The sequence below is a fragment of the Salvelinus alpinus genome, chromosome 14 (genome assembly GCF_045679555.1).
Source record: "Salvelinus alpinus chromosome 14, SLU_Salpinus.1, whole genome shotgun sequence".
Classification (NCBI taxonomy): Eukaryota; Metazoa; Chordata; class Actinopteri; order Salmoniformes; family Salmonidae; genus Salvelinus; species Salvelinus alpinus.
Window position 1 is genome coordinate 42,846,909 of NC_092099.1, and position 21,970 is coordinate 42,868,878.

The 21,970-nt window shown below is 45.1% G+C and overlaps 1 protein-coding gene across 3 annotated transcripts in view; it reads right to left on the bottom strand.

The window, feature by feature from the left end:
* The window catches only part of ptprna (protein tyrosine phosphatase receptor type Na), a 105,100-nt gene that overhangs the window by 36,855 nt on the left and 46,275 nt on the right, over positions 1 to 21,970 (bottom strand). For all 3 annotated transcript variants that reach the window (XM_071341507.1, XM_071341509.1, XM_071341510.1), the window contains exons 4-13: positions 19,704 to 19,800; positions 19,073 to 19,418; positions 18,025 to 18,394; positions 16,518 to 16,649; positions 15,762 to 15,796; positions 15,321 to 15,619; positions 14,312 to 14,398; positions 12,932 to 13,011; positions 11,002 to 11,066; positions 1,891 to 2,100 (exon numbers count right to left, since the gene is read on the bottom strand). In XM_071341507.1, the coding sequence (XP_071197608.1) occupies positions 1,891 to 2,100; positions 11,002 to 11,066; positions 12,932 to 13,011; positions 14,312 to 14,398; positions 15,321 to 15,619; positions 15,762 to 15,796; positions 16,518 to 16,649; positions 18,025 to 18,394; positions 19,073 to 19,418; positions 19,704 to 19,800 (1,721 nt within the window). The remainder of the gene's footprint in view (positions 1 to 1,890; positions 2,101 to 11,001; positions 11,067 to 12,931; positions 13,012 to 14,311; positions 14,399 to 15,320; positions 15,620 to 15,761; positions 15,797 to 16,517; positions 16,650 to 18,024; positions 18,395 to 19,072; positions 19,419 to 19,703; positions 19,801 to 21,970) is intronic.

The following is a 21,970-nucleotide window of genomic DNA, read 5'->3' on the forward strand; positions in this document are numbered from 1 at the left end:
GTGGTTAGACCCCTGAATGCTGATTGGCTGAGAGAGCTGTGGTAGAATTAAAACAAACAAAGCCAGATGGGGTTGTGGTATATGGCCAATATACCACGGTTAAGGGCTGTTCACAGGCACGACGCAACGTGATTAACATGAAAGGCCGGGGGTCTCAATCGTGGTGATGAAGATCATGATGAGGCCTAACCTGTCCCAGAGTCTAATACTGAGGGCTACATACCGTTGAAGTCAGAAGTTTACATACACCTTAGCCAAGTACATTTAAACTCAGTTTTTCACAATTCCTGACATTTAATCCTAGTAAAAATTCCCTGTTTTAGGTCAGTTAGGATCACAACTTTATTTTAAGAATGTGAAATGTCAGAATAATAGTGGAGAAAATGATTTATTTCAGCTTTTATTTCTTTCATCACATTCCCAGTGGGTCAGAAGTTTACATACACTCAATTAGTATTTGGTATAAATTGTTTAACTTGAGTCAAACGTTTTGGGTAGCCTTTCACAAGCTTCCCACAATAAGTTGGGTGAATTTTGGCCCATTCCTCCTGACAGAGCTGTTGTAACCGAGTCAGGTTTGTAGGCCTCCTTGCTCGCACATGCTTTTTCAGTTCTGCTCACAAATCTTCTATAGGATTGAGGTCAGGGCTTTGATGGCCACTCCAATACCTTGACTTTGTTGTCCTTAAGCCATTTTGACACAACTTTGGAAGTATGCTTGGGGTCGTTGTCCATTTGGAAGACCCATTTGCGACCAAGCTTTAACTTCACTTGAGATGTTGCCTCAATATATCCACATAATTTTCGTGCCTCAGGATGCCACCTATTTTGTGAAGTGCCTCCTGCAGCAAATCACCCGCACAACATGATGCTGCCACCCCCCTTTTTCCTCCAAAATAATGATGGTCATTATGCCCAAACAGTTATATTTTTGTTTCATCAGACCAGAGGACATTTCTCCAAAAAGTTGCAAACCGTAGTCTGGCTTTTTTATGGAGGTTTTGCAGCAGTGGCTTCTTCCTTGCTGAGCGGCCTTTCAAGTTATGTCGATATAAGACTCGTTTTACTGTGGATATAGATACTTTTGTACCTGTTTCCTCCAGCATCTTCACAAGGTCCTTTGCTGTTGTTCTGGGATTGATTTGCACGTCTCCTTCCTGAGCGGTATGATGGCTGCATGGTCCCACGGTGTTTATACTTGCGTACTATTGTTTGTACACCTTATGATATCCAGTGGAACAACCACTTTACAATAGTGCATCTAACTCTTTTAAGGGGGGGGGGGGGGTTAGAAGGATTACTTTATCCTATCCTAGGTATTCCTTAAAGAGGTGGGGTTTCAGGTGTCTCCGGAAGGTGGTGATTGACTCCGCTGACCTGGCGTCGTGAGGGAGTTTGTTCCACCATTGGGGTGCCAGAAGCTTTTAAAGCCATGACATCATTTTCTGGAATTTTCTGGAATTTTCCAAGCTGTTTAAAGGCACACTCAACTTAGTGTATGTAAACTTCTGACCCAGTGGATTTCTGATGCAGTGAATTATAAGTGAAATAATCTGTCTGTATACAATTGTTGGAAAAATTACTTGTGTCATGCACAAAGTAGATGTCCTAACCTACTTGCCAAAACTATAGTTTGTTTAACAAGAAATTTTAATGACGAGTTTTAATGACTCCAACCTAAGTGTATGTAAACTTCCGACTTCAACTGTATAAGGCTCTAGCCTCGCCTAACCGGTAGTCAAAGTGTGTCAGGTTCCAAATGGCACCCTATTCCCTATCTAGTGCACTACTTTTGACACAGGCACATAGCGCTCTGGTTTAAAAAGAAGTGCACTACATGGGGATTAGGGAGTGATTTGGGACACACAGGAAGTGTCTCCTCTCCTCTACCTGGTAGTCAAAGTGTGTCTCCGGTCCTCCCTCGGGTCCGAGGCCCAGTTTCCCTGAGGCCGGCTGCTGGGCGTGGTGTCTGAGACAGGCGATGGTCAGCGCTACCACCACCACCCCGCCCACACACGCCATGGACACCAGCGTCAGTACCAGCCCACTGGAGCCCTCCCTCACCCGCGTGGCACGGGGCAGCCCATGACCCTCGCTCCTCTGTAGGGAGACAAATAGAGAGGAGAGAAAAATAGAGAGGTCGAGAGAGAGTAGGAGGAAGAGGAAAAGAAAGACGGAAAGGAGAGAGAGAGAGTAGGAGGAAGAGAAAGAGAGAGACGGAAAGGAGAGAGAGAGTAGGAGGAAGAGGAAGAGAGAAACGGAAAAGAGAGAGAGAGTAGGAGGAAGAGGAAGAGAGAGACAGAGAGGAGAGAGAGAGTATGAGGAAGAGGAAGAGAGAGACAGGGAGGAGAGAGAGAGAGAGTAGGAGGAAGAGGAAGAGAGAGACAGAGAGGAGAGAGAGAGAGTAGGAGGAAGAAGAAGAGAGAGACAGAGAAGAGAGAGAGAGAGTAGGAGGAAGAGGAAGAGAGAGACAGAGAGGAGAGAGAGAGAGAGTAGGAGGAAGAGGAAGAGAGAGACAGAGAGGAGAGAGAGAGAGTAGGAGGAAGAGGAAGAGAGAGACAGAGAGGAGAGAGAGAGAGTAGGAGGAAGAGAGAGACAGAGAGGAGAGAGAGAGAGTAGGAGGAAGAGAGAGACAGATAGGAGAGAGAGAGTAGGAGGAAGAGAGAGACAGAGAGGAGAGAGAGAGTAGGAGGAAGAGGAAGAGAGAGACAGAGAGGAGAGAGAGTAGGAGGAAGAGAGAGACAGAGAGAGAGTAGGAGGAAGAGGACGAGAGAGACGGAAAGGAGAGAGAGAGAGTAGGAGGAAGAGGAAGAGAGAGACAGAGATGGGAGAGAGAAATAGAGAGGAGAGAGAGTATGAGGAAGAGGAAGTGAGAGAGAAAGGAAGGAGAAAGTAGGGAAAGGGTGCTAATTATTTATGTCAACAAAGATACTTGTTTGTTTATAGAGATGTTGTTAAGAAGTTAGTTGTCTTCAGAGAGTTGACTATAATGATGTCTGTCTCTTCTGTGGTCCCGTGTGGCTCAGTTGGTAGAGCATGGCGCTTGCAACGCCAGGGTTGTGGGTTCATTCCCCACGGGGGGACCAGGATGAATATGTATGAACTTTCCAATTTGTAAGTCGCTCTGGATAAGAGCGTCTGCTAAATGACTTAAATGTAAATGTCTTCCCCACTCGTGATGATAGAGCAGGACCAGAAAAATGAGAGAGACAGTTGTGAACTACCAGGTGTGAAACAGGGAAGGGACTCAGGACGTATGCTAATTTGGTAGAGCAGACCTAACTCACTCTATTAAATGAATCAAAACAGGATATTTTACATTCTGCTAGAAATTCAATAGGAAATATCCTCCTGTGTGCTACCTATATCCCCACACTAGAGCTAAGGATGATGTTAAAACCTGTCTAGGACACACGTTCCGCTAGCGGAACCCCCCCCACATTCCACTGAAAAGGCAGCGCGGGAAATTCAAAAATATTTTTTTGAAATATTTAACCTTCACACATTAACAAGTCCAATACAGCAAATGAAAGATAAACATCTTGTGAATCCAGCCAACATGTCCAATTTTTTAAATGTTTTACAGCGAAAACACCACGTATATTTATGTTAGCTCATCACCAAATCCAAAAAAGCACAGACATTATTTCACAGCAAAGATAGCTTTCACAAAACCCACAAATAGAGATAAAATTAATCACTAACCTTTGAACATCTTCATCAGATGAGTCATATGACATCATGTTACACAATACAATTATGTTTTGTTCGATAATGTGCATATATATATATATAAAAAGAATCTCAGTTTACATTGGCGCGTTACGTGCAGTAATGTTTTGATTCCAAAACATCTGGTGATTTTGCAGAAATACTCATAATAAACATTGATAAAAGATGCAAGTGTTATTCACAGAATTAAAGATAAACTTATCCTCTATGCAACCGCTGTGTCAGATTTCAAAATAAACTTTACGGAAAAAGAATAATCTGAGAACGGCGCTCAGAGCACAATCCAGCCAAAGAAATAGTCGCCATTTTGGCGTCAACAGAAGCTACAAATATTTGTATATGACATTTGAAATGTCTTTATTCTTTTGGAACTTTTGTGAGTAATGTTACTGTTCATTATTTGATTGCTTATTTCACTTTTGTTTATTGTCTATTTCACTTGCTTTGGCAATGTTATTAACATATATAACATTTGGGGCGACAGGTAGCCTTGTGGTTAGAGGTTTGGACTAGTATCCGAAAGGTTAATGGATCGAATCACCGAGCTGACAAGGTACAAATCTGTCGTTCTGCCCCTGAACAAGGCAGTTAACCCACTGTTCTTAGGCCGTCATTGTAAATATGAATTTGTTCTTAACTGACTTGCCCAGTTAAATAAAGGTTCATTTTATTTGTAAATAAATAAAGCCCATTGAATTGAGAGAGAGGTAGAGAGATACAATAAAGGGGACTGTAAAAATGTAAAATGAAGTGGGAGAGAATGATGAAAAGAGAGCCCAGGGGTGATATCGCCCCCCCCCCCCCCACCTGTTGATGTTGCCATGACGTCTGAGATCCTCAGTGGGGGAGGACAGAGCCAGGTGCTGTCATGGCAACAGAGAAACGCTCGGTGTAATGAGTGGTCATCATGGGGAGAAGAGAGGTGGCGCTCTAGTGCTCCAACCTACACCCCCCTGGACATTCAACTAAAAGCTTTCCCTCTCCAGTCTTCACTCCTATCTTCCTCTGAGACTCTCTCTCACTCTCTCCATCTCAGCCCTTTCCCTCTCCAGTCTTCACTCCTATCTTCCTCTGAGACTCTCTCCATCTCAGCCCTTTCCCTCTCCACTCTTCACTCCTATCTTCCTCTGAGACTCTCTCCATCTCAGCCCTTTCCCTCTCCAGTCTTCACTCCTATCTTCCTCTGAGACTCTCTCTCACTCTATCAATCTCAGCCCTTTCCCTCTCCGGTCTTCACTAATTTCTCCTATCTTCCTCTGAGACTCTCTCCATCTCAGCCCTTTCCCTCTCCAGTCTTCACTCCTATCTTCCTCTGAGACTCTCTCCATCTCAGCCCTTTCCCTCTCCAGTCTTCACTCCTATCTTCCTCTGAGACTCTCTCTCACTCTCACTCTATCAATCTCAGCCCTTTCCCTCTCCGGTCTTCACTCCTATCTTCCTCTGAGACTCTCTCCATCTCAGCCCTTAACCTCTCCAGTCTTCACTCCTATCTTCCTCTGAGACTCTCTCTCACTCTCTCAGCCCTTGCCTCTCCTCCTTTCTCTCTCTCTCCTTGGAATGTTCCCGGGGAGGGGGGCAGTTTGAGTGAACTATGAGACAGAGGGGACGGGGGAAAGGGGTTCAGACTGGGGCTCCTCACAAATTCTTAGTTACAATGACGGCCTAGGAACAGTGGGTTAACTGCCTTGTTCAGGGGCAGAACGACAGATGTTTACCTTGTCAGCTCAGGGATTTGTCTTGCAACTTTTCGGTTGCTAGTCCAACGCTCTAACCACTAGGCTACCTGCCGCCCCTACACTCTAACCACTAGGCTACCTGCCGCCCCTACACTCTAACCACTAGGCTACCTGCCGCCCCTACACTCTAACCACTAGGCTACCTGCCGTCCCTACACTCTAACCACTAGGCTACCTGCCGCCCCTACACTCTAACCACTAGGCTACCTGCCGCCCCTACACTCTAACCACTAGGCTACCTGCAGCCCCTACACTCTAACCACTAGGCTAACTGCCGCCCCTACACTCTAACCACTAGGCTACCTGCCACCCCTACACTCTAACCACTAGGCTACCTGCCACCCCTACACTCTAACCACTAGGCTACCTGCCACCCCTACACTCTAACCACTAGGCTACCTGCCGCCCCTACACTCTAACCACGAGGCTACCTGCCACCCCTACACTCTAACCACTAGGCTACCTGCCTCCCCTACACTCTAACCACTAGGCTACCTGCCGCCCCTACTCTCTAACCACTAGGCTACCTGCCGCCCCTACACTCTAACCACGAGGCTACCTGCCACCCCTACACTCTAACCACTAGGCTACCTGCCACCCCTACACTCTAACCACTAGGCTACCTGCCGCCCCTACACTCTAACCACGAGGCTACCTGCCACCCCTACACTCTAACCACGAGGCTACCTGCCACCCCTACACTCTAACCACTAGGCTACCTGCCGCCCCTACACTCTAACCACGAGGCTAACTGCTGCTCCAGGGCAGGGAAAACGAGCTGGTTGTGGACAAGAGGACAAATCCCCCCTACGGCCAGACTGGATCAGCCTGACAAACATGGAGCTTAGCTGGGTACAGGGAGGGATGAGGGGTGAGGAGAGGGAATGAGGGGGTGAGGAGAGGGAATGAGGGGGTGAGGAGAGGGAATGAGGGGACGAGGAGAGGGAATGAGGGGACGAGGAGGGGTAAGGATCGAGGGGACGAGGATGTTAGGAGGCCAAGATTTGAGGGTGTTAGGAGAGGAAGTAGGAGTTAGGAGAGGAAGTAGGAGTTAGGAGAGGAAGTAGGAGTTATGAGCTGTAGAGGCAATGGAGAGATGGGATAAGGTTCTGAGTGGAAGGGACTTAAGAATTAGCAATTGAATATAAGGAACAAATAACTTTTTTAACATTTGATTTCTTACCCCAGTAAACACAGTCAGTAACACAGCAATATAACATATCTTACCTTAGTAAACACACAATAAAACAATTGATTATAATCAATACATTTTTAGAAAGTAAAAGTGACCCAAATGGGGAAGAATGGTGAGCTGTTAGAAACAGGGCCAGTAGCACATTACATCATCGCTTCTTCAATCACAGGGCTGCACTGACCCTGTTACCACAGCAACCACCCACCTGTCACCACAGCAACCACCCACCTGTCACCACAGCAACCACCCACCTGTCACCACAGCAACCACCCACCTGTCACCACAGCAACCACCCACCTGTCACCACAGCAACCACCCACCTGTCACCACAGCACAGAAATAGAAAAACATAGATAAACAAACATAGACTGCCTACCCCAACTCACGCCCTGACCATACTAAATAAAGACAAAACAAAGGAAATAAAGGTCAGAACGTGACAATTTCCTATTATTGTAATAATATTAGGCCATGTTATTAGTATTTACTATTATTTTATTCATATTAGCCCATGTTATTGGTATTTACTATTATTTTATTAATATTAGGCCATGTTATTAGTATTTACTATTATTGTATTAATATTAGGCCATGTTATTAGTATTTACTATTATTGTATTATATTAGGCCATGTTATTAGTATTTACTATTATTGTAATAATATTAGGCCATGTTATAGTATTTACTATTACTTTATTAATATTAGGCCATGTTATAGTATTTACTATTATTGTAATAATATTAGGCCATGTTATAGTATTTACTATTATTGTATTAATATTAGGTCATGTTATAGTATTTACTATTACTTTATTAATATTAGGCCATGTTATTAGTATTTACTATTATTGTAATAATATTAGGCCATGTTATAGTATTTACTATTACTTTATTAATATTAGGCCATCCTCTCTTCATGACAGCCTACATTGCTTTTATTCATTTATTTTGTATGCTGATAATGTGACGTTTCGGCCTCCTGTCCTGAAGATACAAGCAATGAGGACCAACATGTCTCTTTTTACAAAAATATTTGAACAATAGTAGGAAGCTGCGCTTGTATCTTCTATACAATCTTCTTATACAATAACATTACACATTATTAACTGGAAAGTGGACTTTTCCTACTATACCAACAAGGACAAATGAAGCTTTTTTCTGAGTTATAGCATTAGGATCAACCGCTCCATCCCTCCAGGATCAACCGCTCCGTCTCTCCAGGATCAACCGCTCCATCCCTCCAGGATACACCGCTCCGTCTCTCCAGGATCAACCGCTCCGTCTCTCCAGGATCAACCGCTCCATCCCTCCAGGATCAACTGCACCATCTCTCCAGGATACACCGCTCCATCTCTCCAGGATACACCGCTCCATCTCTCCAGGATACACCGCTCCATCTCTCCAGGATACACCGCTCCGTCTCTCCAGGATACACCGCTCCGTCTCTCCAGGATACACCGCTCCGTCTCTCCAGGATCAACCGCTCCATCCCTCCATCTCTCCAGGATACACCGCTCCATCTCTCCAGGATCAACCGCTCCATCTCTCCAGGATCAACCGCTCCATCTCTCCAGGATCAACCGCTCCATCTCTCCAGGATACACCGCTCCATCTCTCCAGGATACACCGCTCCATCTCTCCAGGATCAACCGCTCCATCTCTCCAGGATACACCGCTCCATCTCTCCAGGATCAACCGCTCCATCCCTCCAGGATCAACCGCTCCGTCTCTCCAGGATCAACCGCTCCATCTCTCCAGGATACACCGCTCCATCTCTCCAGGATACACCACTCCATCTCTCCAGGATACACCGCTCCATCTCTCCAGGATACACCACTCCATCTCTCCAGGATACACCGCTCCATCTCTCCAGGATACACCGCTCCATCTCTCCAGGATACACAGCTCCATCTCTCCAGGATACACCGCTCCATCTCTCCAGGATCAACCGCCCCATCTCTCCAGGATCAACCGCTCCATCCCTCCAGGATCAACCGCCCCATCTCTCCAGGATCAACCGCTCCATTCCTCCAGGATCAACCGCTCCATCTCTCCAGGATCAACCGCTCCATCCCTCCAGGATCAACCGCTCCGTCCCTCCAGGATCAACCGCTCCATCCCTCCAGGATCAACCGCTCCATCCCTACAGGATCAACCGCTCCATCCCTCCAGGATCAACCGCTCCATCTCTCCAGGATCAACCGCTCCATCTCTCCAGGATACACCGCTCCATCTCTCCAGGATCAACCGCTCCGTCTCTCCAGGATCAACCGCTCCATCCCTCCAGGATCAACCGCTCCATCCCTCCAGGATCAACCGCTCCGTCTCTCCAGGATACACCGCTCCATCTCTCCAGGATCAACCGCTCCATCTCTCCAGGATCAACCGCTCCATCTCTCCAGGATACACCGCTCCATCTCTCCAGGATCAACCGCTCCATCTCTCCAGGATCAACCGCTCCATCTCTCCAGGATACACCGCTCCATCTCCCGCTCCGTCTCTCCAGGATACACCGCTCCATCTCTCCAGGATCAACCGCTCCATCTCTCCAGGATCAACCGCTCCATCTCTCCAGGATCAACCGCTCCATCCCTCCAGGATCAACCGCTCCATCCCTCCAGGATCAACCGCTCCGTCTCTCCAGGATCAACTCCTGATGTATGACCCGACAAATCCCGATACCACTAATAATCCTGGAAATAGCCTCTTGGAAAGGAGGGTTTGGGATTTCAGCAAAAGGAATACAGAAATGTGTATCACAAGGAAAGAGGAGGGCAAGGTAGGGAAACGAAAAGAGAAAGGGAATGGAACGAAGAACAATGCTCTCTCCCAGGCTTCAATGTAAGGCCTCAAAGTAGAACAGAACAGAGTAGAACAGAACACAGCAGAACAGAGTAGAACAGAACAGAGTAGAACAGAACAGAGCAGAGCAGAACAGAGTAGAACAGAACAGAACAGAGCAGCGCAGAACAGTACAGAGTAGAACAGAACAGAGCAGAACAGAGAAGAGTAGAACAGAACAGAGTAGAGCAGAGTAGAGTAGAGCAGAGTAGAGCAGAGCAGAGTAGAGTAGAACAGAGTAGAGCAGAGTAGAACAGAGCAGAGCAGAACAGAACAGAGTAGAGCAGAACAGAGCAGAGTAGAGTAGAGTAGAACAGAACAGAGTAGAGCAGAACAGAGTAGAGCAGAACAGAGTAGAGTAGAGCAGAACAGAGCAGAGTTGAGCAGAACAGAACAGAGTAGAGCAGAACAGAGTAGAACAGAGCAGAGCAGAGTAGAGCAGAACAGTACAGAGTAGAACAGAACAGAGTAGAGCAGAGCATAGCAGAGTAGAACAGAGTAGAGCAGAGTAGAACAGAACAGAGTAGAGCAGAACAGAGTAGAGCAGAACAGAGTAGAGCAGAACAGAACAGAGTAGAACAGAACAGAACAGAGTAGAACAGAACAGAGTAGAGCAGAACAGAGTAGAGCAGGGTAGAACAGAGTAGAGCAGATTAGAACAGAGTAGAGCAGAACAAAACAGAGTAGAGCAGAACAGAGTGGCGAGCAAAGAGTGAACAGAAGTATATATATATAATATATGAATTATACAGTACCAGTCAAAAGTTTGGACACACCTACTAATTTTTCTTTTTACTATTTTCTACACAGAGACAGAGAGACAGAGAGACAGAGAGACAGAGAGACAGAGAGACAGAGAGACAGAGAGACAGAGAGACAGAGAGACAGAGAGACAGAGAGACACAGAGACACAGAGACACAGAGACACAGAGACACAGAGAGAGAGAGAGAGAGAGAGAGAGAGAGAGAGAGAGAGAGAGAGAGAGAGACCACGGTCCTAAATGCCAGAACCGGACAATAATTTGACATCCTCAGCACACAGGGGGACAAACACTTACAGTTGCCAGAAACATAAATTCCATCTAGACACCGTTTCCCTAGAGCACACAAAAACTATACATACCTCGGCCTAAACATCAGAGCCACAGGTAACTTCCACAAAGCTGTGAACGATCTGAGAGACAAGGCACGAAGGGCCATCAAAAGGATCATAAAATTCGACATACCAATTAGGATCTGGCAAAAAATACTTGAATTGGTTATAGAACCCATTGCCCTTTATGGTTGTGAGGTCTGGGGTCCGCTCACCAACCAAGAATTCACAACATGGGAAAAACACCAAATTGAGACTGTGCATGCAGAATTCTGCAACAATATCCTCAGTGTACGACAGAGAGAGCGAGAGAGAGCCAGAGAGAGAGAGAGACACAGAGACAGAGAGAGACAGAGAGAGACAGAGAGAGAGAGAGAGTGTGTATTTGTACAGTTATACTATACCTCTCCCACACCAGTCTGCAGGATCTTCAGTCCTGTCTCAGACTCCAGAAAGGTCTTCTCAGACACTGACAGAGACAAAACCACAACAAACAGAGCCAACAGTTATCATTCATTAATATCAACATATTATTCTGTCTGAGTCCTATGAGCCCTGGTCAAAAGAAATGCACTGGAATATGGAATAGGGAGTAGGGAATAGGGAATAGGGAATAGGGACTCGGGAGAAGGGAATAGGGAATCGGGAGAAGGGAATAGGGAGTAGGGAATAGGGAACAGGGAACAGGGAGTAGGGAATAGGGAACAGGGAACAGGGAGTAGGGAATAGGGAATAGGGAATATGGAATAGGGAGTAGGGAATAGGGAGTAGGGAGTAGGGATAGGGAATAGGGAATCGGGAGAAGGGAATAGGGAGTAGGGAATAGGGAACAGGGAACAGGGAACAGGGAGTAGGGAATAGGGAATAGGGAACAGGGAACAGGGAGTAGGGAATATGGAATAGGGAATAGGGAATAGGGAATAGGGAATAGGGAGTAGGGAATAGGGAATAGGGAATAGGGAATAGGGAATAGAGAATCGGGAGAAGGGAATAGGGAGTAGGGAATAGGGAACAGGGAACAGGGAGTAGGGAATAGGGAGTAGGGAATAGGGAATAGGGAGTAGGGAATAGGGAGTAGGGAATAGGGAATAGGGAGTAGGGAATAGGGAGTAGGGAATAGGGAATAGGGAATAGGGAGTAGGGAATAGGGAACAGGGAGTAGGGAATAGGGAATAGGGAGTAGGGAATAGGGAGTAGGGAATAGGGAATAGGGAGTAGGGAATAGGGAGTAGGGAATAGGGAATAGGGAGTAGGGAGTAGGGAATAGGGAATAGGGAGTAGGGAATAGGGAGTAGGGAGTAGGGAATAGGGAGTAGGGAATAGGGAACAGGGAGTAGGGAACAGGGAGTAGGGAATATGGAATAGGGAATAGGGAATAAGGAGTAGGGAATAGGGAGTAGGGAATATGGAATATGGAATAGGGAATAGGGAATAGGGAATAGGGAATAGGTAGTAGGGAGTAGGGGATAGGGAATAGGGAATAGGGAATAGGGAATAGGGAGTAGGGAATAGGGAATAGGGAGTAGGGAATAGGGAGTAGGGAATAGGGAACAGGGAGTAGGGAACAGGGAGTAGGGAATATGGAATAGGGAATAGGGAACAGGGAGTAGGGAATAGGGAGTAGGGAATAGGGAATATGGAATATGGAATATGGAATAGGGAATAGGGAGTAGGGAATATGGAATAGGGAATAGGGAGTAGGGAGTAGGGAATAGGGAGTAGGGAATAGGGAGTAGGGAATAGGGAGTAGGGAATAGGGAGTAGGGCGTAGGGAATAGGGAGTAGGGAATAGGGAGTAGGGAATAGGGAACAGGGAATAGGGAATAGGGAATATGGAATAGGGAAGAGGGAGAAGGGAATAGGGAGAAGGGAATAGGGAATAGGGAACAGGGAATAGGGAACAGGAAGTAGGGAATAGGGAGTAGGGAATAGGGAGTAGGGAATAGGGAGTAGGGAATAGGGAATAGGGAATAGGGAATAGGGAAGAGGGTGACATTTTGGATGCACAGTCTGTGCTGTCAGCTCCTACGAGGCTCAGAGTAAAATGAATTGTGGGTTATATACCACACCTAACTAGAATCACCGAACGAGGACAGGGACATGTTGACATCAGTACATGTCTCTCTCAACCCAGCCAGACCTAACTTTTACATTCAGCTGGATTACTGCCACAGACAGACTATGGGAAATAAATCAACAGGAGTACTGCCACAGACAGACTATGAGCGAGAGGGCGAGAGGGGGAAAGAGAGACAGAGAAGGACAGACAGACAGACAGACAGACAGACAGACAGACAGACAGACAGACAGAGACAGAGAGAGGTTCTTTCTCACCAGCCTTCTCAGCCACGTCCTCTGCACTCATATTCTGAGGGTTCTGTCTGATCCTGAACGTCAGGGCTGGACCCACAACACTGGAGCAACATAACAAGCAGGGAAACCGTTATTATTGACTTATATACTGCCCCACACAGTCATACAGGCAGATGTATACATCTGGCCCTTCTTTGGACACTGTGTTAACTAACCTCCAAACGAGCTTCAATGCCATACAACACTCCTTCCGTGGCCTCCAACTGCTCTTTAACGCTAGTAAAACTAAATGCATGCTTTTCTACCGATCGCTGCCCACACCCGCCCGCCCGACTAGCATCACTACTCTGGATGGTTCTGACTTAGAATATGTGGACAATTACAAATACCTAGGTGTCTGGCGAGACTGTAAACTCTCCTTCCAGACTCATATTAAGCATCTCCAATCCAAAATTAAATCTAGAATCGGCTTCCTATTTCGCAACAAAGCCTCGTTCACTCACGCCGCCAAACATACCCTCGTAAAGCTGACTATCCTACCGATACACGACTTCGGCGATGTCATTTACAAAATAGCTTCCAATACTCTACTCAGCAAATTGGATGCAGTCTATCACAGTGACATCCGTTTTGTGACCAAAGCCCCTTATACCACCCACCACTGCGACCTGTATGCTCTAGTCAGCTGGCCCTCGCTACATATTTGTCGCCAGACCCACTGGCTCCAGGTCATCTATAAGTCCATGCTAAGTAAAACTCTGCCTTATCTCAGCTCACTGGTCACGATAACAACACCCACTCGTAGCACGCGCTCCAGCAGGTATATCTCACTGGTCATCCCCAAAGCCAACACCTCCTTTGGCCGCCTTTCCTTCCAGTTCTCTGCTGCCAATGACTGGAACGAATTGCAAAAATCGCTGAAGCTGGAGACTCATATCTCCCTCACTAGCTTTAAACATCAGCTATCTGAGCAGCTCACAGATCACTGCACCTGTACACAGCCCATCTGTAAATAGCCCACCCAATCTACCAACCTCATCCCCATATTGTTTTCATTTACTTTCCTGCTCTTTTGTACACCAGTATTTCTACTTGCACATCACCATCTGCTCATCTATCACTCCGTTGTTAATCTGCTAAATTGTAATTACTTCGCTACTATGGCCTATTTATTGCCTTACCTCCTCACGCCATTTGCACACACTGTATATTTTTCAATTGTGTTATTGACTGTACGCTTGTTTATTCCATGTGTAACTCTGTGTTGTTGTTTGTGTCGCACTGCTTTGCTTTATCTTAGCCAGGTCGCAGTTGTAAATGAGAACTTGTTCTCAACTAGCCTACCTGGTTAAATAAAGGTGAAATAATTAAAATAAAGACACACACGCACGGTGACAGTACCTGATGTTGATGAAGCTGCTGGTAGTCAGGTGAATTCTCTCTGCCAGTAGTTCCAGTAGTTTCACCCCATCATACAGACTGAGAGGACTGGAGAACCACAATGACAACAATGACAACAACAATGTCAACAAAAACAACGACAAGGTGCAATTAAGACATTACATTCATCAACAACCATATGCCCTTAGAGTCTAGACTCAACATTATTATATTAAAACATCCTGCTCTGCAGAGCTAACAATATAATTGACTTATGCAGTGTCATTTAGATATCACAGTATCATTTAGATATCACAGTATCATTTATATATCACAGTATCATTTAGATATCACAGTATCATTTAGATGTCACAGTATCATTTAGATGTTATAGTATCCTTTAGATATCACAGTATCATTTAGCTATCACAGTATCATTTAGCTATCACAGTATCATTTAGATATCACAGTATCATTTAGATGTTATAGTATCATTTAGATATCACAGTATCATTTAGATGTTATAGTATCATTTAGATATCACAGTATCATTTAGATATCACAGTAACATTTAGATATCACAGTATCATTTAGATATCACAGTAACATTTAGATATCACAGTATCATTTAGATATCACAGTAACATTTAGATATCACAGTATCATTTAGATGTGTAAAAAAAAGCCAGGTATCAGTATTAAGGACTAAGGTACGTGTCCTAACTTTACAGACAGCATGAAGGACTAAGGTACAAATCCTAACTTTACAGCCAGTATTAAGGACTATGGTATAAATCCTAACTTGACAGCCTGTATTAGGGACTAAGGTATAAATCCTAACTTTACAGCCAGTATTAGGGACTACGGTATAAATCCTAACATGACAGCCTGTATTAGGGACTACTGTCTGAATCCTAACTTGACAGCCTGTATTAGGGACCAAGGTATATATCCTAACTTTACACTACGGTCTGAATCCTAACTTGAGTGTGTGTATAAGAGATCCACACAGTAAGTTACCAGAACTGACCTCTGGTTAGTGACGATGTATCCGTACTCCTCCCTGGCTGCTGTTCCCCCCTCAGCAGCTGGTAGCCCTGCTGGGACATTGGAGCTTTTCACCTTCCCTTTCACATCCTCCACAGAGACAGAGGGGCCCTTGGCCGTCACACTGACCGCTATAGGTGCTTTGAGAGTGGGACTAGTGGCAGCAGGGGCCAGGGTAGGGGCCACATCAGCTACCGAGGTAGAGGAGGGAGAGGGGACAGGGACGGGAGCATTCTCTCCCTTGTTGGACACGGTGTCACTGCTTTTAAGCATCTGCTGTTTCTGTGTGGAGGACACCCAGAGACACCAAGAGACAGGACAATGACCATGATAGCAGCATTATAATATATACATCATATTATAAATGTCATGCAATACCACTTAGTATTGTATTTCTGCACTATCTGATCTGATCTGAACATACCTCCTTCGGTGTGATCCGATCATTGGTAAATGGATCTGAAAAAAAAGAGAATAAAAAGAGCATTACAATGATTTACAGGAAATGACTAATGTGTAATTCATTCATTATTCATTGATACTGAATGACTACGCGTCCTTCTGTGTGCAGACAGATGTACCGAGCTGGCCTTGTTAGGCATCCACCATTGTTTTTAGAACTGTGCTGAAAAGGGATTGATCCACCATTGTTTTTAGAACTGTGCTGAAAAGGGATTGATCCACCATCGTTTTTAGAACTGTGCTGAAAGGGATTGATCCACCATAGTTTTTAGAACTGTGCTGAAAGGGATTGATCCACCATCGTTTTTAGAACTGTGCTGAAAAGGGATTGATCCACCATCCTGTCCGCTCATGAGAACAGGATGGTCCAACAAGGCAGGAAAATACAAATACGAGAAGAGAATATCCGAGCCAGAACAGTTGTGAGTCAGATCAGAACAATGGTCCTCAGCCTGCATCAGCTGCAGCACCACGGACAGACAGACAGACAGACAGACAGACAGACAGACAGACAGACAGACAGACAGACAGGTCTGTAGTACCTGCGTTCTCCTGGTCCTCAGCCTTCATCAGCTGCAGCACCACGGACAGACAGACAGACAGACAGACAGACAGACAGACAGACAGACAGACAGACAGACAGACAGACAGACAGACAGACAGACAGACAGACAGACAGACAGACAGACAGACAGACAGACAGACAGGTCTGTAGTACCTGCGTTCTCCTGGTCCTCAGCCTTCATCAGTTGCAGCACCACAGCCAGTCTGTAGAGCTGCTGGGGGGTCAGGTCTCTGGGATCAACACCGTACATCTCCAGGGTCTCCACCATACGCTGTAGGGTAGACTCTACACAGACAGACACACAGAAATGACAGGTTAGTCTCAATAGACTGTCAGGACCAGGTTAGTCATAGAAGAGATAGCAACGCCAGGTTAGTCAGAAGAGATAGCACGGCCAGGTCAATCAGAAGAGATAGCAAGGCCAGGTTAGTTAGAAGAGATAGCATGGCCAGGTTAGTCAGAAGAGATAGCAAGGCCAGGTTAGTCAGAAGAGATAGCAAGGCCAGGTTAGTCAGAAGAGATAGCATGGCCAGGTTAGTCAGAAGAGATAGCATGGCCAGGTTAGTCATAGAAGAGATAGCAAGGAAAGGTTAGTCAGAAGAGATAGCATGGCCAGGTTAATCAGAAGAGATAGCAAGGCCAGGTTAGTCAGAAGAGATAGCAAGGCCAGGTTAGTCAGAAGAGATAGCATGGCCAGGTTAGTCAGAAGAGATAGCATGGTCAGGTTAGTCAGAAGAGATAGCAAGGACAGGTTAGTCAGAAGAGATAGCAAGGCCAGGTTAGTCAGAAGAGATAGCAATGCCGGGTTAGTCAGAAGAGATAGTAAGGCCAGGTTAGTCAGAAGAGATAGCAAGGAAATGTTAGTCAGAAGAGATAGTAAGGACAGGTTAGTCAGAAGAGATAGCAAGGCCAGGTTAGTCAGAAGAGATAGCATGGCCAGGTTAGTCAGAAGAGATAGCAAGGCCAGGTTAGTCAGAAGAGATAGCAAGGCCAGGTTAGTCAGAAGAGATAGCAAGGACAGGTTAGTCAGAAGAGATAGCAAGGCCAGGTTAGTCAGAAGAGATCACGCACGCACGCACACAAATCAGTACCATGGACGACCACATCATATTTAGTTTACATTGATTGGACTAAATAGTTTTTGGTATCTTTTAGTTGTCACTGTATTAGACTAAGCAGAGGTGATTTGATGATGTTGAAGTTGAAATGGTGCTGGAATAGAGGAGGAAGCGTCTGTTTTCTTTGGGACTTGCGGTAACTCTCTGTGGTTCTAAATCAGTAGATGTTTAGTCGTCCAAAAATGTCAGAAACATTAACTTGCTTGACCATGCTGTAGGTCATGTAACTGTTTGTTCCATGCACAATCCATCGTGGACTTCACTGGACAGAGGTTCCTCTCCGGTTTTGTGATGAAACAAACATGTGGTTGAATTTAGGCCTATATAACACGGTGTCAAGGCATATGAACTAACAGGTTATAGAGCAAACAACGCAATTATCACATCACATAGGTTGTAATATGGCCATTTTTTCCACTGGCTTGGCTTCCCCAGTGAATTTACACACACCCTGCTACCGAACATAGTTCGTTTTAATTAATTCATTAAATTAGTTAATTAACACTGCTACTTAAGGTACTACAGCAGTTCTACTATCTCACCATCCAGCCCAGCCAGAGAGCTGTAGTCCTGGGGAACCTTCTTCTTCTGTTGCTGCTGCTGTAACTGCATCTTCTGCTGTCGTAGCTGTTGCCTGGCCGTATCCTGCTCTGTCACACTGTAGTCCTCCACATAGTCCAGAGGCAGTTCCAGGTTCTCGTAGTAGGGTGAGGCCGGAAGTGCCGCTGCCCCCCTGTGGCGGAACGAGGGCTGTGCAGGGGATGAGGACAGATAGAGGGAGATGACGTCCTGCAGCAGCTGACGGTCTCTCTCTCTCTGTTTGGCATGTTGGGATCTAGATGAGGGGCGGGGCCCTGGGTAGACTCTTCCTCCCTGGTGGAGGGAGCGCTCCACATCTTCCTGGTATCTGTGCTGTAAAACACAGAGAGAGAAAAACACACATGGTTTACGGATGAGGACACTTGTTTTATTGTGTGTGTGTGTGTGTGTGTGTGTGTGTGTGTGTGTGTGTGTGTGTGTGTGTGTATGTGTGTGTGTGTGTGTGTGTGCACTAGTTTTCCTACATTATCAGGACCCCAATGTCCTAACATTTCACCTTAATGTCCTGAGAAGGTAGGAAAACAAGAACTGTTTAGAAAAGGTCCAGAATATCTTCTATTGCTATTTTAGGCTTAAGGGTTAGGGTTTTGGAGTTAAGGTTAATGTTAGGTTTAGGTTTAGGGTTAGGGTTTTGAGGTTAAGGTTAGGGTTAAGGTTTAGGGTTTTGGGATTAAGGTTAAGGGTTAGGGTTTTGGGGTTAAGGTTAGGGTTAGGGTTTGGGATTAAGGTTAAGGGTTAGGGTTTTGAGGTTAAGGTTAAGGTTAAGGGTTAGGGTTTTAGGGTTAAGGTTAAGGGTTAAAAATATGATTTTTAATGGTGAAAAAATGTTACATTCCAAAAAGTCCTGACATTTCATGAAAACACAGCTGTGTGTGTCTGTGTGTATGTCTGTGTGTATGCGTGTATGTCTACGTGTGTGTGTCTGTGTGTGTGTGTGTGTGTACGTGTGTGTGTCTGTGTGTACGTGTTAATGGGCATGGCTTACTGTACCTGTTGATAAGTATAGGGGTCCATGGGAGAGGTCTGCATGCGGAGGGGGAACTGGGGATGGTCTACTATCATGTAGTCCTGGTGGCTGTCAGCCTGACTGGGGTATCCTCCCTGATTGGAAGAGCTGCTGGGGTATCCGCCCTGATTGGAGGAGCTGCTGGGGTATCTTCCCTGATTGGAGGAGCTGCCGGGGTATCCTCCCTGATTGGAGGAGCTGCTGGGGTATCCTCCCTGATTGGAGGAGCTGCTGGGGTATCCTCCCTGATTGGAAGAGCTGCTGGGGTATCCTCCCTGATTGGAAGAGCTGCTGGGGTATCCTCCCTGATTGGAGGAGCTCTGCTTGGGTCTGAGAGGAAGGACAAGGAAGATGATTGGGTATATTTTGGGCAGTTCTAAGCATAATATTGCATGTCTACTCTACTAACTTTCTTTCTGTCATTAGCTTTATTTGACAGGAACAATAAACATTGACCCATTTTGTGAATATGCTAGATTTAACCAGCCGGCTACTTTTCATCTGGGCAAATACAACTACACAGAGGCACGATAAGATGTTAGATAGACAAGAGGAAAAGGCCCATAACTTGTCTAACTCCACTGTTAGATTCTGTAAATGTGTACTGATCCTTACTGTGAGGAAGAGGTCTTGGAGGGTCTCGGGGTATGAGGAACTCTGCTCAGCTCTTTGGTAACAATGTACTGGGTGATGTCATCTTGCCAGGACAAACCTGCACACCAAACACACAGACCATTTATATTTTATAATGATGTCCACTAAGTTTTGGTATGTTGGTATTTTTATTAGGATCCCCATTAGCTGTTGCTATAGCAGCAGCTACTCTTCCTGGGGTCCACACAAAACATGAAACATAATACAGAACATTAATAGACAAGAACAGCTCAAGGACAGAACTACATACACGTAGTCTAACATACACACCAACTATCAAATAGGGGAGAGGCATGGTGCCGTGAGGTGTTGCTTTATCTGTTTTTCGAAACCAGGTTTACTGTTTATTTGAGCAATATAAGACGGAACGGAGTTCCATGCAATAATGGCTCTATATAATAATGTACGCTTTCTTGAATTTGTTCTGGATTTGGGGACTGTGAAAAGACCCCTGGTGGCATGTCTGGTGGGGTAAGTATGTGTGTCAGAGCTGTGTGTAAGTTGACTATTCAAAAAATGTGGGATTTTCAACACATTGTTTCTCATAAAAAAAGAAGTGATGCAGTCAGTCTCTCCTCATCTCTTAGCCAAGAGAGACTGTCTGCATAGTATTTATATCATTAGCCCTCTGATTACAGTGAAGAGCAAGACGTACCGCTCTGTTCTGGGCCAGCTGCAGCTTAACTAGGTCTTTACTTGCAGCACTCGACCACACGACTGGACAATAATCAAGATTAGACAAAACTAGAGCCTGCAGGACTTGCTTTGTGGAGTGTGGTGTCAAAAAAGCAGAGCATCTCTTTATCACAGACAGACCTCTCCCCATCTTTACAACCACTGAATCCATATATTTTGACCATGACAGTTTATAATCTAAGGTAACGCCAAGTAATTTAGTCCCCTCAACTTGTTCAACAGCCACACCGTTCATTACCAGATTCAGCTGAGGTCTACAACTTAGGGAATGATTTGTACCAAATACAATGCTCTTAGTTTTAGAGATGTTCAGGACCAGTTTATTACTGGCCACCCAGTCCCAAACAGACTGCAACTCTTTGTTAAGGGTTTCAGTGACTTCATTATCTGTGGTTGTTGAGGCGTTTATGGTTGAATCATCAGCATACATGGATACACAGGCTTTGTTTAATGCCAGTGGCAGGTCATTGGTAAAAATAGACAAGAGTAGAGGGCCTAGAGAGCTGCCCTGTGGTACACCACACTTTACATGTTTGACATTAGACAAGCTCCATTAAAGAAAACCCTTTGAGTTCTATTAGATAGATATCTCTGAATCCACAATATGTTTGAAAAGCCATAACACATACACTATCGGTCAAAAGTTTTAGAACACCTACTCATTCAAGGTTTAAAAAAAATATTTTTACTATTTTCTACATTGTAGAATAATAGTGAAGACATCACAACTATGAAATAACATATATAGAATTAGGTAGAAACCAAAAAAGTGTTAAACAAATCAAAATATATTTTATATTTGAGATTCTTCAAATCAAATCAAACTTAATTTGCGCCGAATACAACAAGTGTAGACCTTACCATGAAATGCTTACTTTCAAGCCCTTAACCAACAGTGCAGTTTTAAGAAAGAGGTAAGAAAATATTTACCAAATAAAATAAAGTAAAAAATTATAAAAAGTAACACAATAAAATAAAGAGGTTATATACAGGGTTACCGATAACGAGTCAATGTGCGGGGGTACAGGATAGAGGTAAAATGTACATGTAGGAAGGGGTGAAGTGACTGTGCATAGATAATAAACAGCGAGTAGCAGCAGTGTACAAAAAAAGAGAGGGGTGTGTGATTTAGAGTGTTGACTCACCCTGCAGTGTGTTAGTATGTTGACTCACCCTGTAGTGTGTTAGAGTATTGACTCACCCTGCAGTGTGTTAATATGTTGACTCATCCTGCAGTGTGTTAATATGTTGACTCACCCTGCAGTGTGTTAGTATGTTGACTCACCCTGCAGTGTGTTAATATGTTGACTCACCCTGCAGTGTGTTAATATGTTGACTCACCCTGCAGTGTGTTAGTATGTTGACTCACCCTGCAGTGTTGACTCACCCTGCAGTGTGTTAGTATGTTGACTCACCCTGCAGTGTGTTAGTATGTTGACTCACCCTGCAGTCTGTTAGTATGTTGACTCACCCTGCAGTGTGTTAGTATGTTGACTCACCCTGCAGTGTGTTAGTATGTTGACTCACCCTGC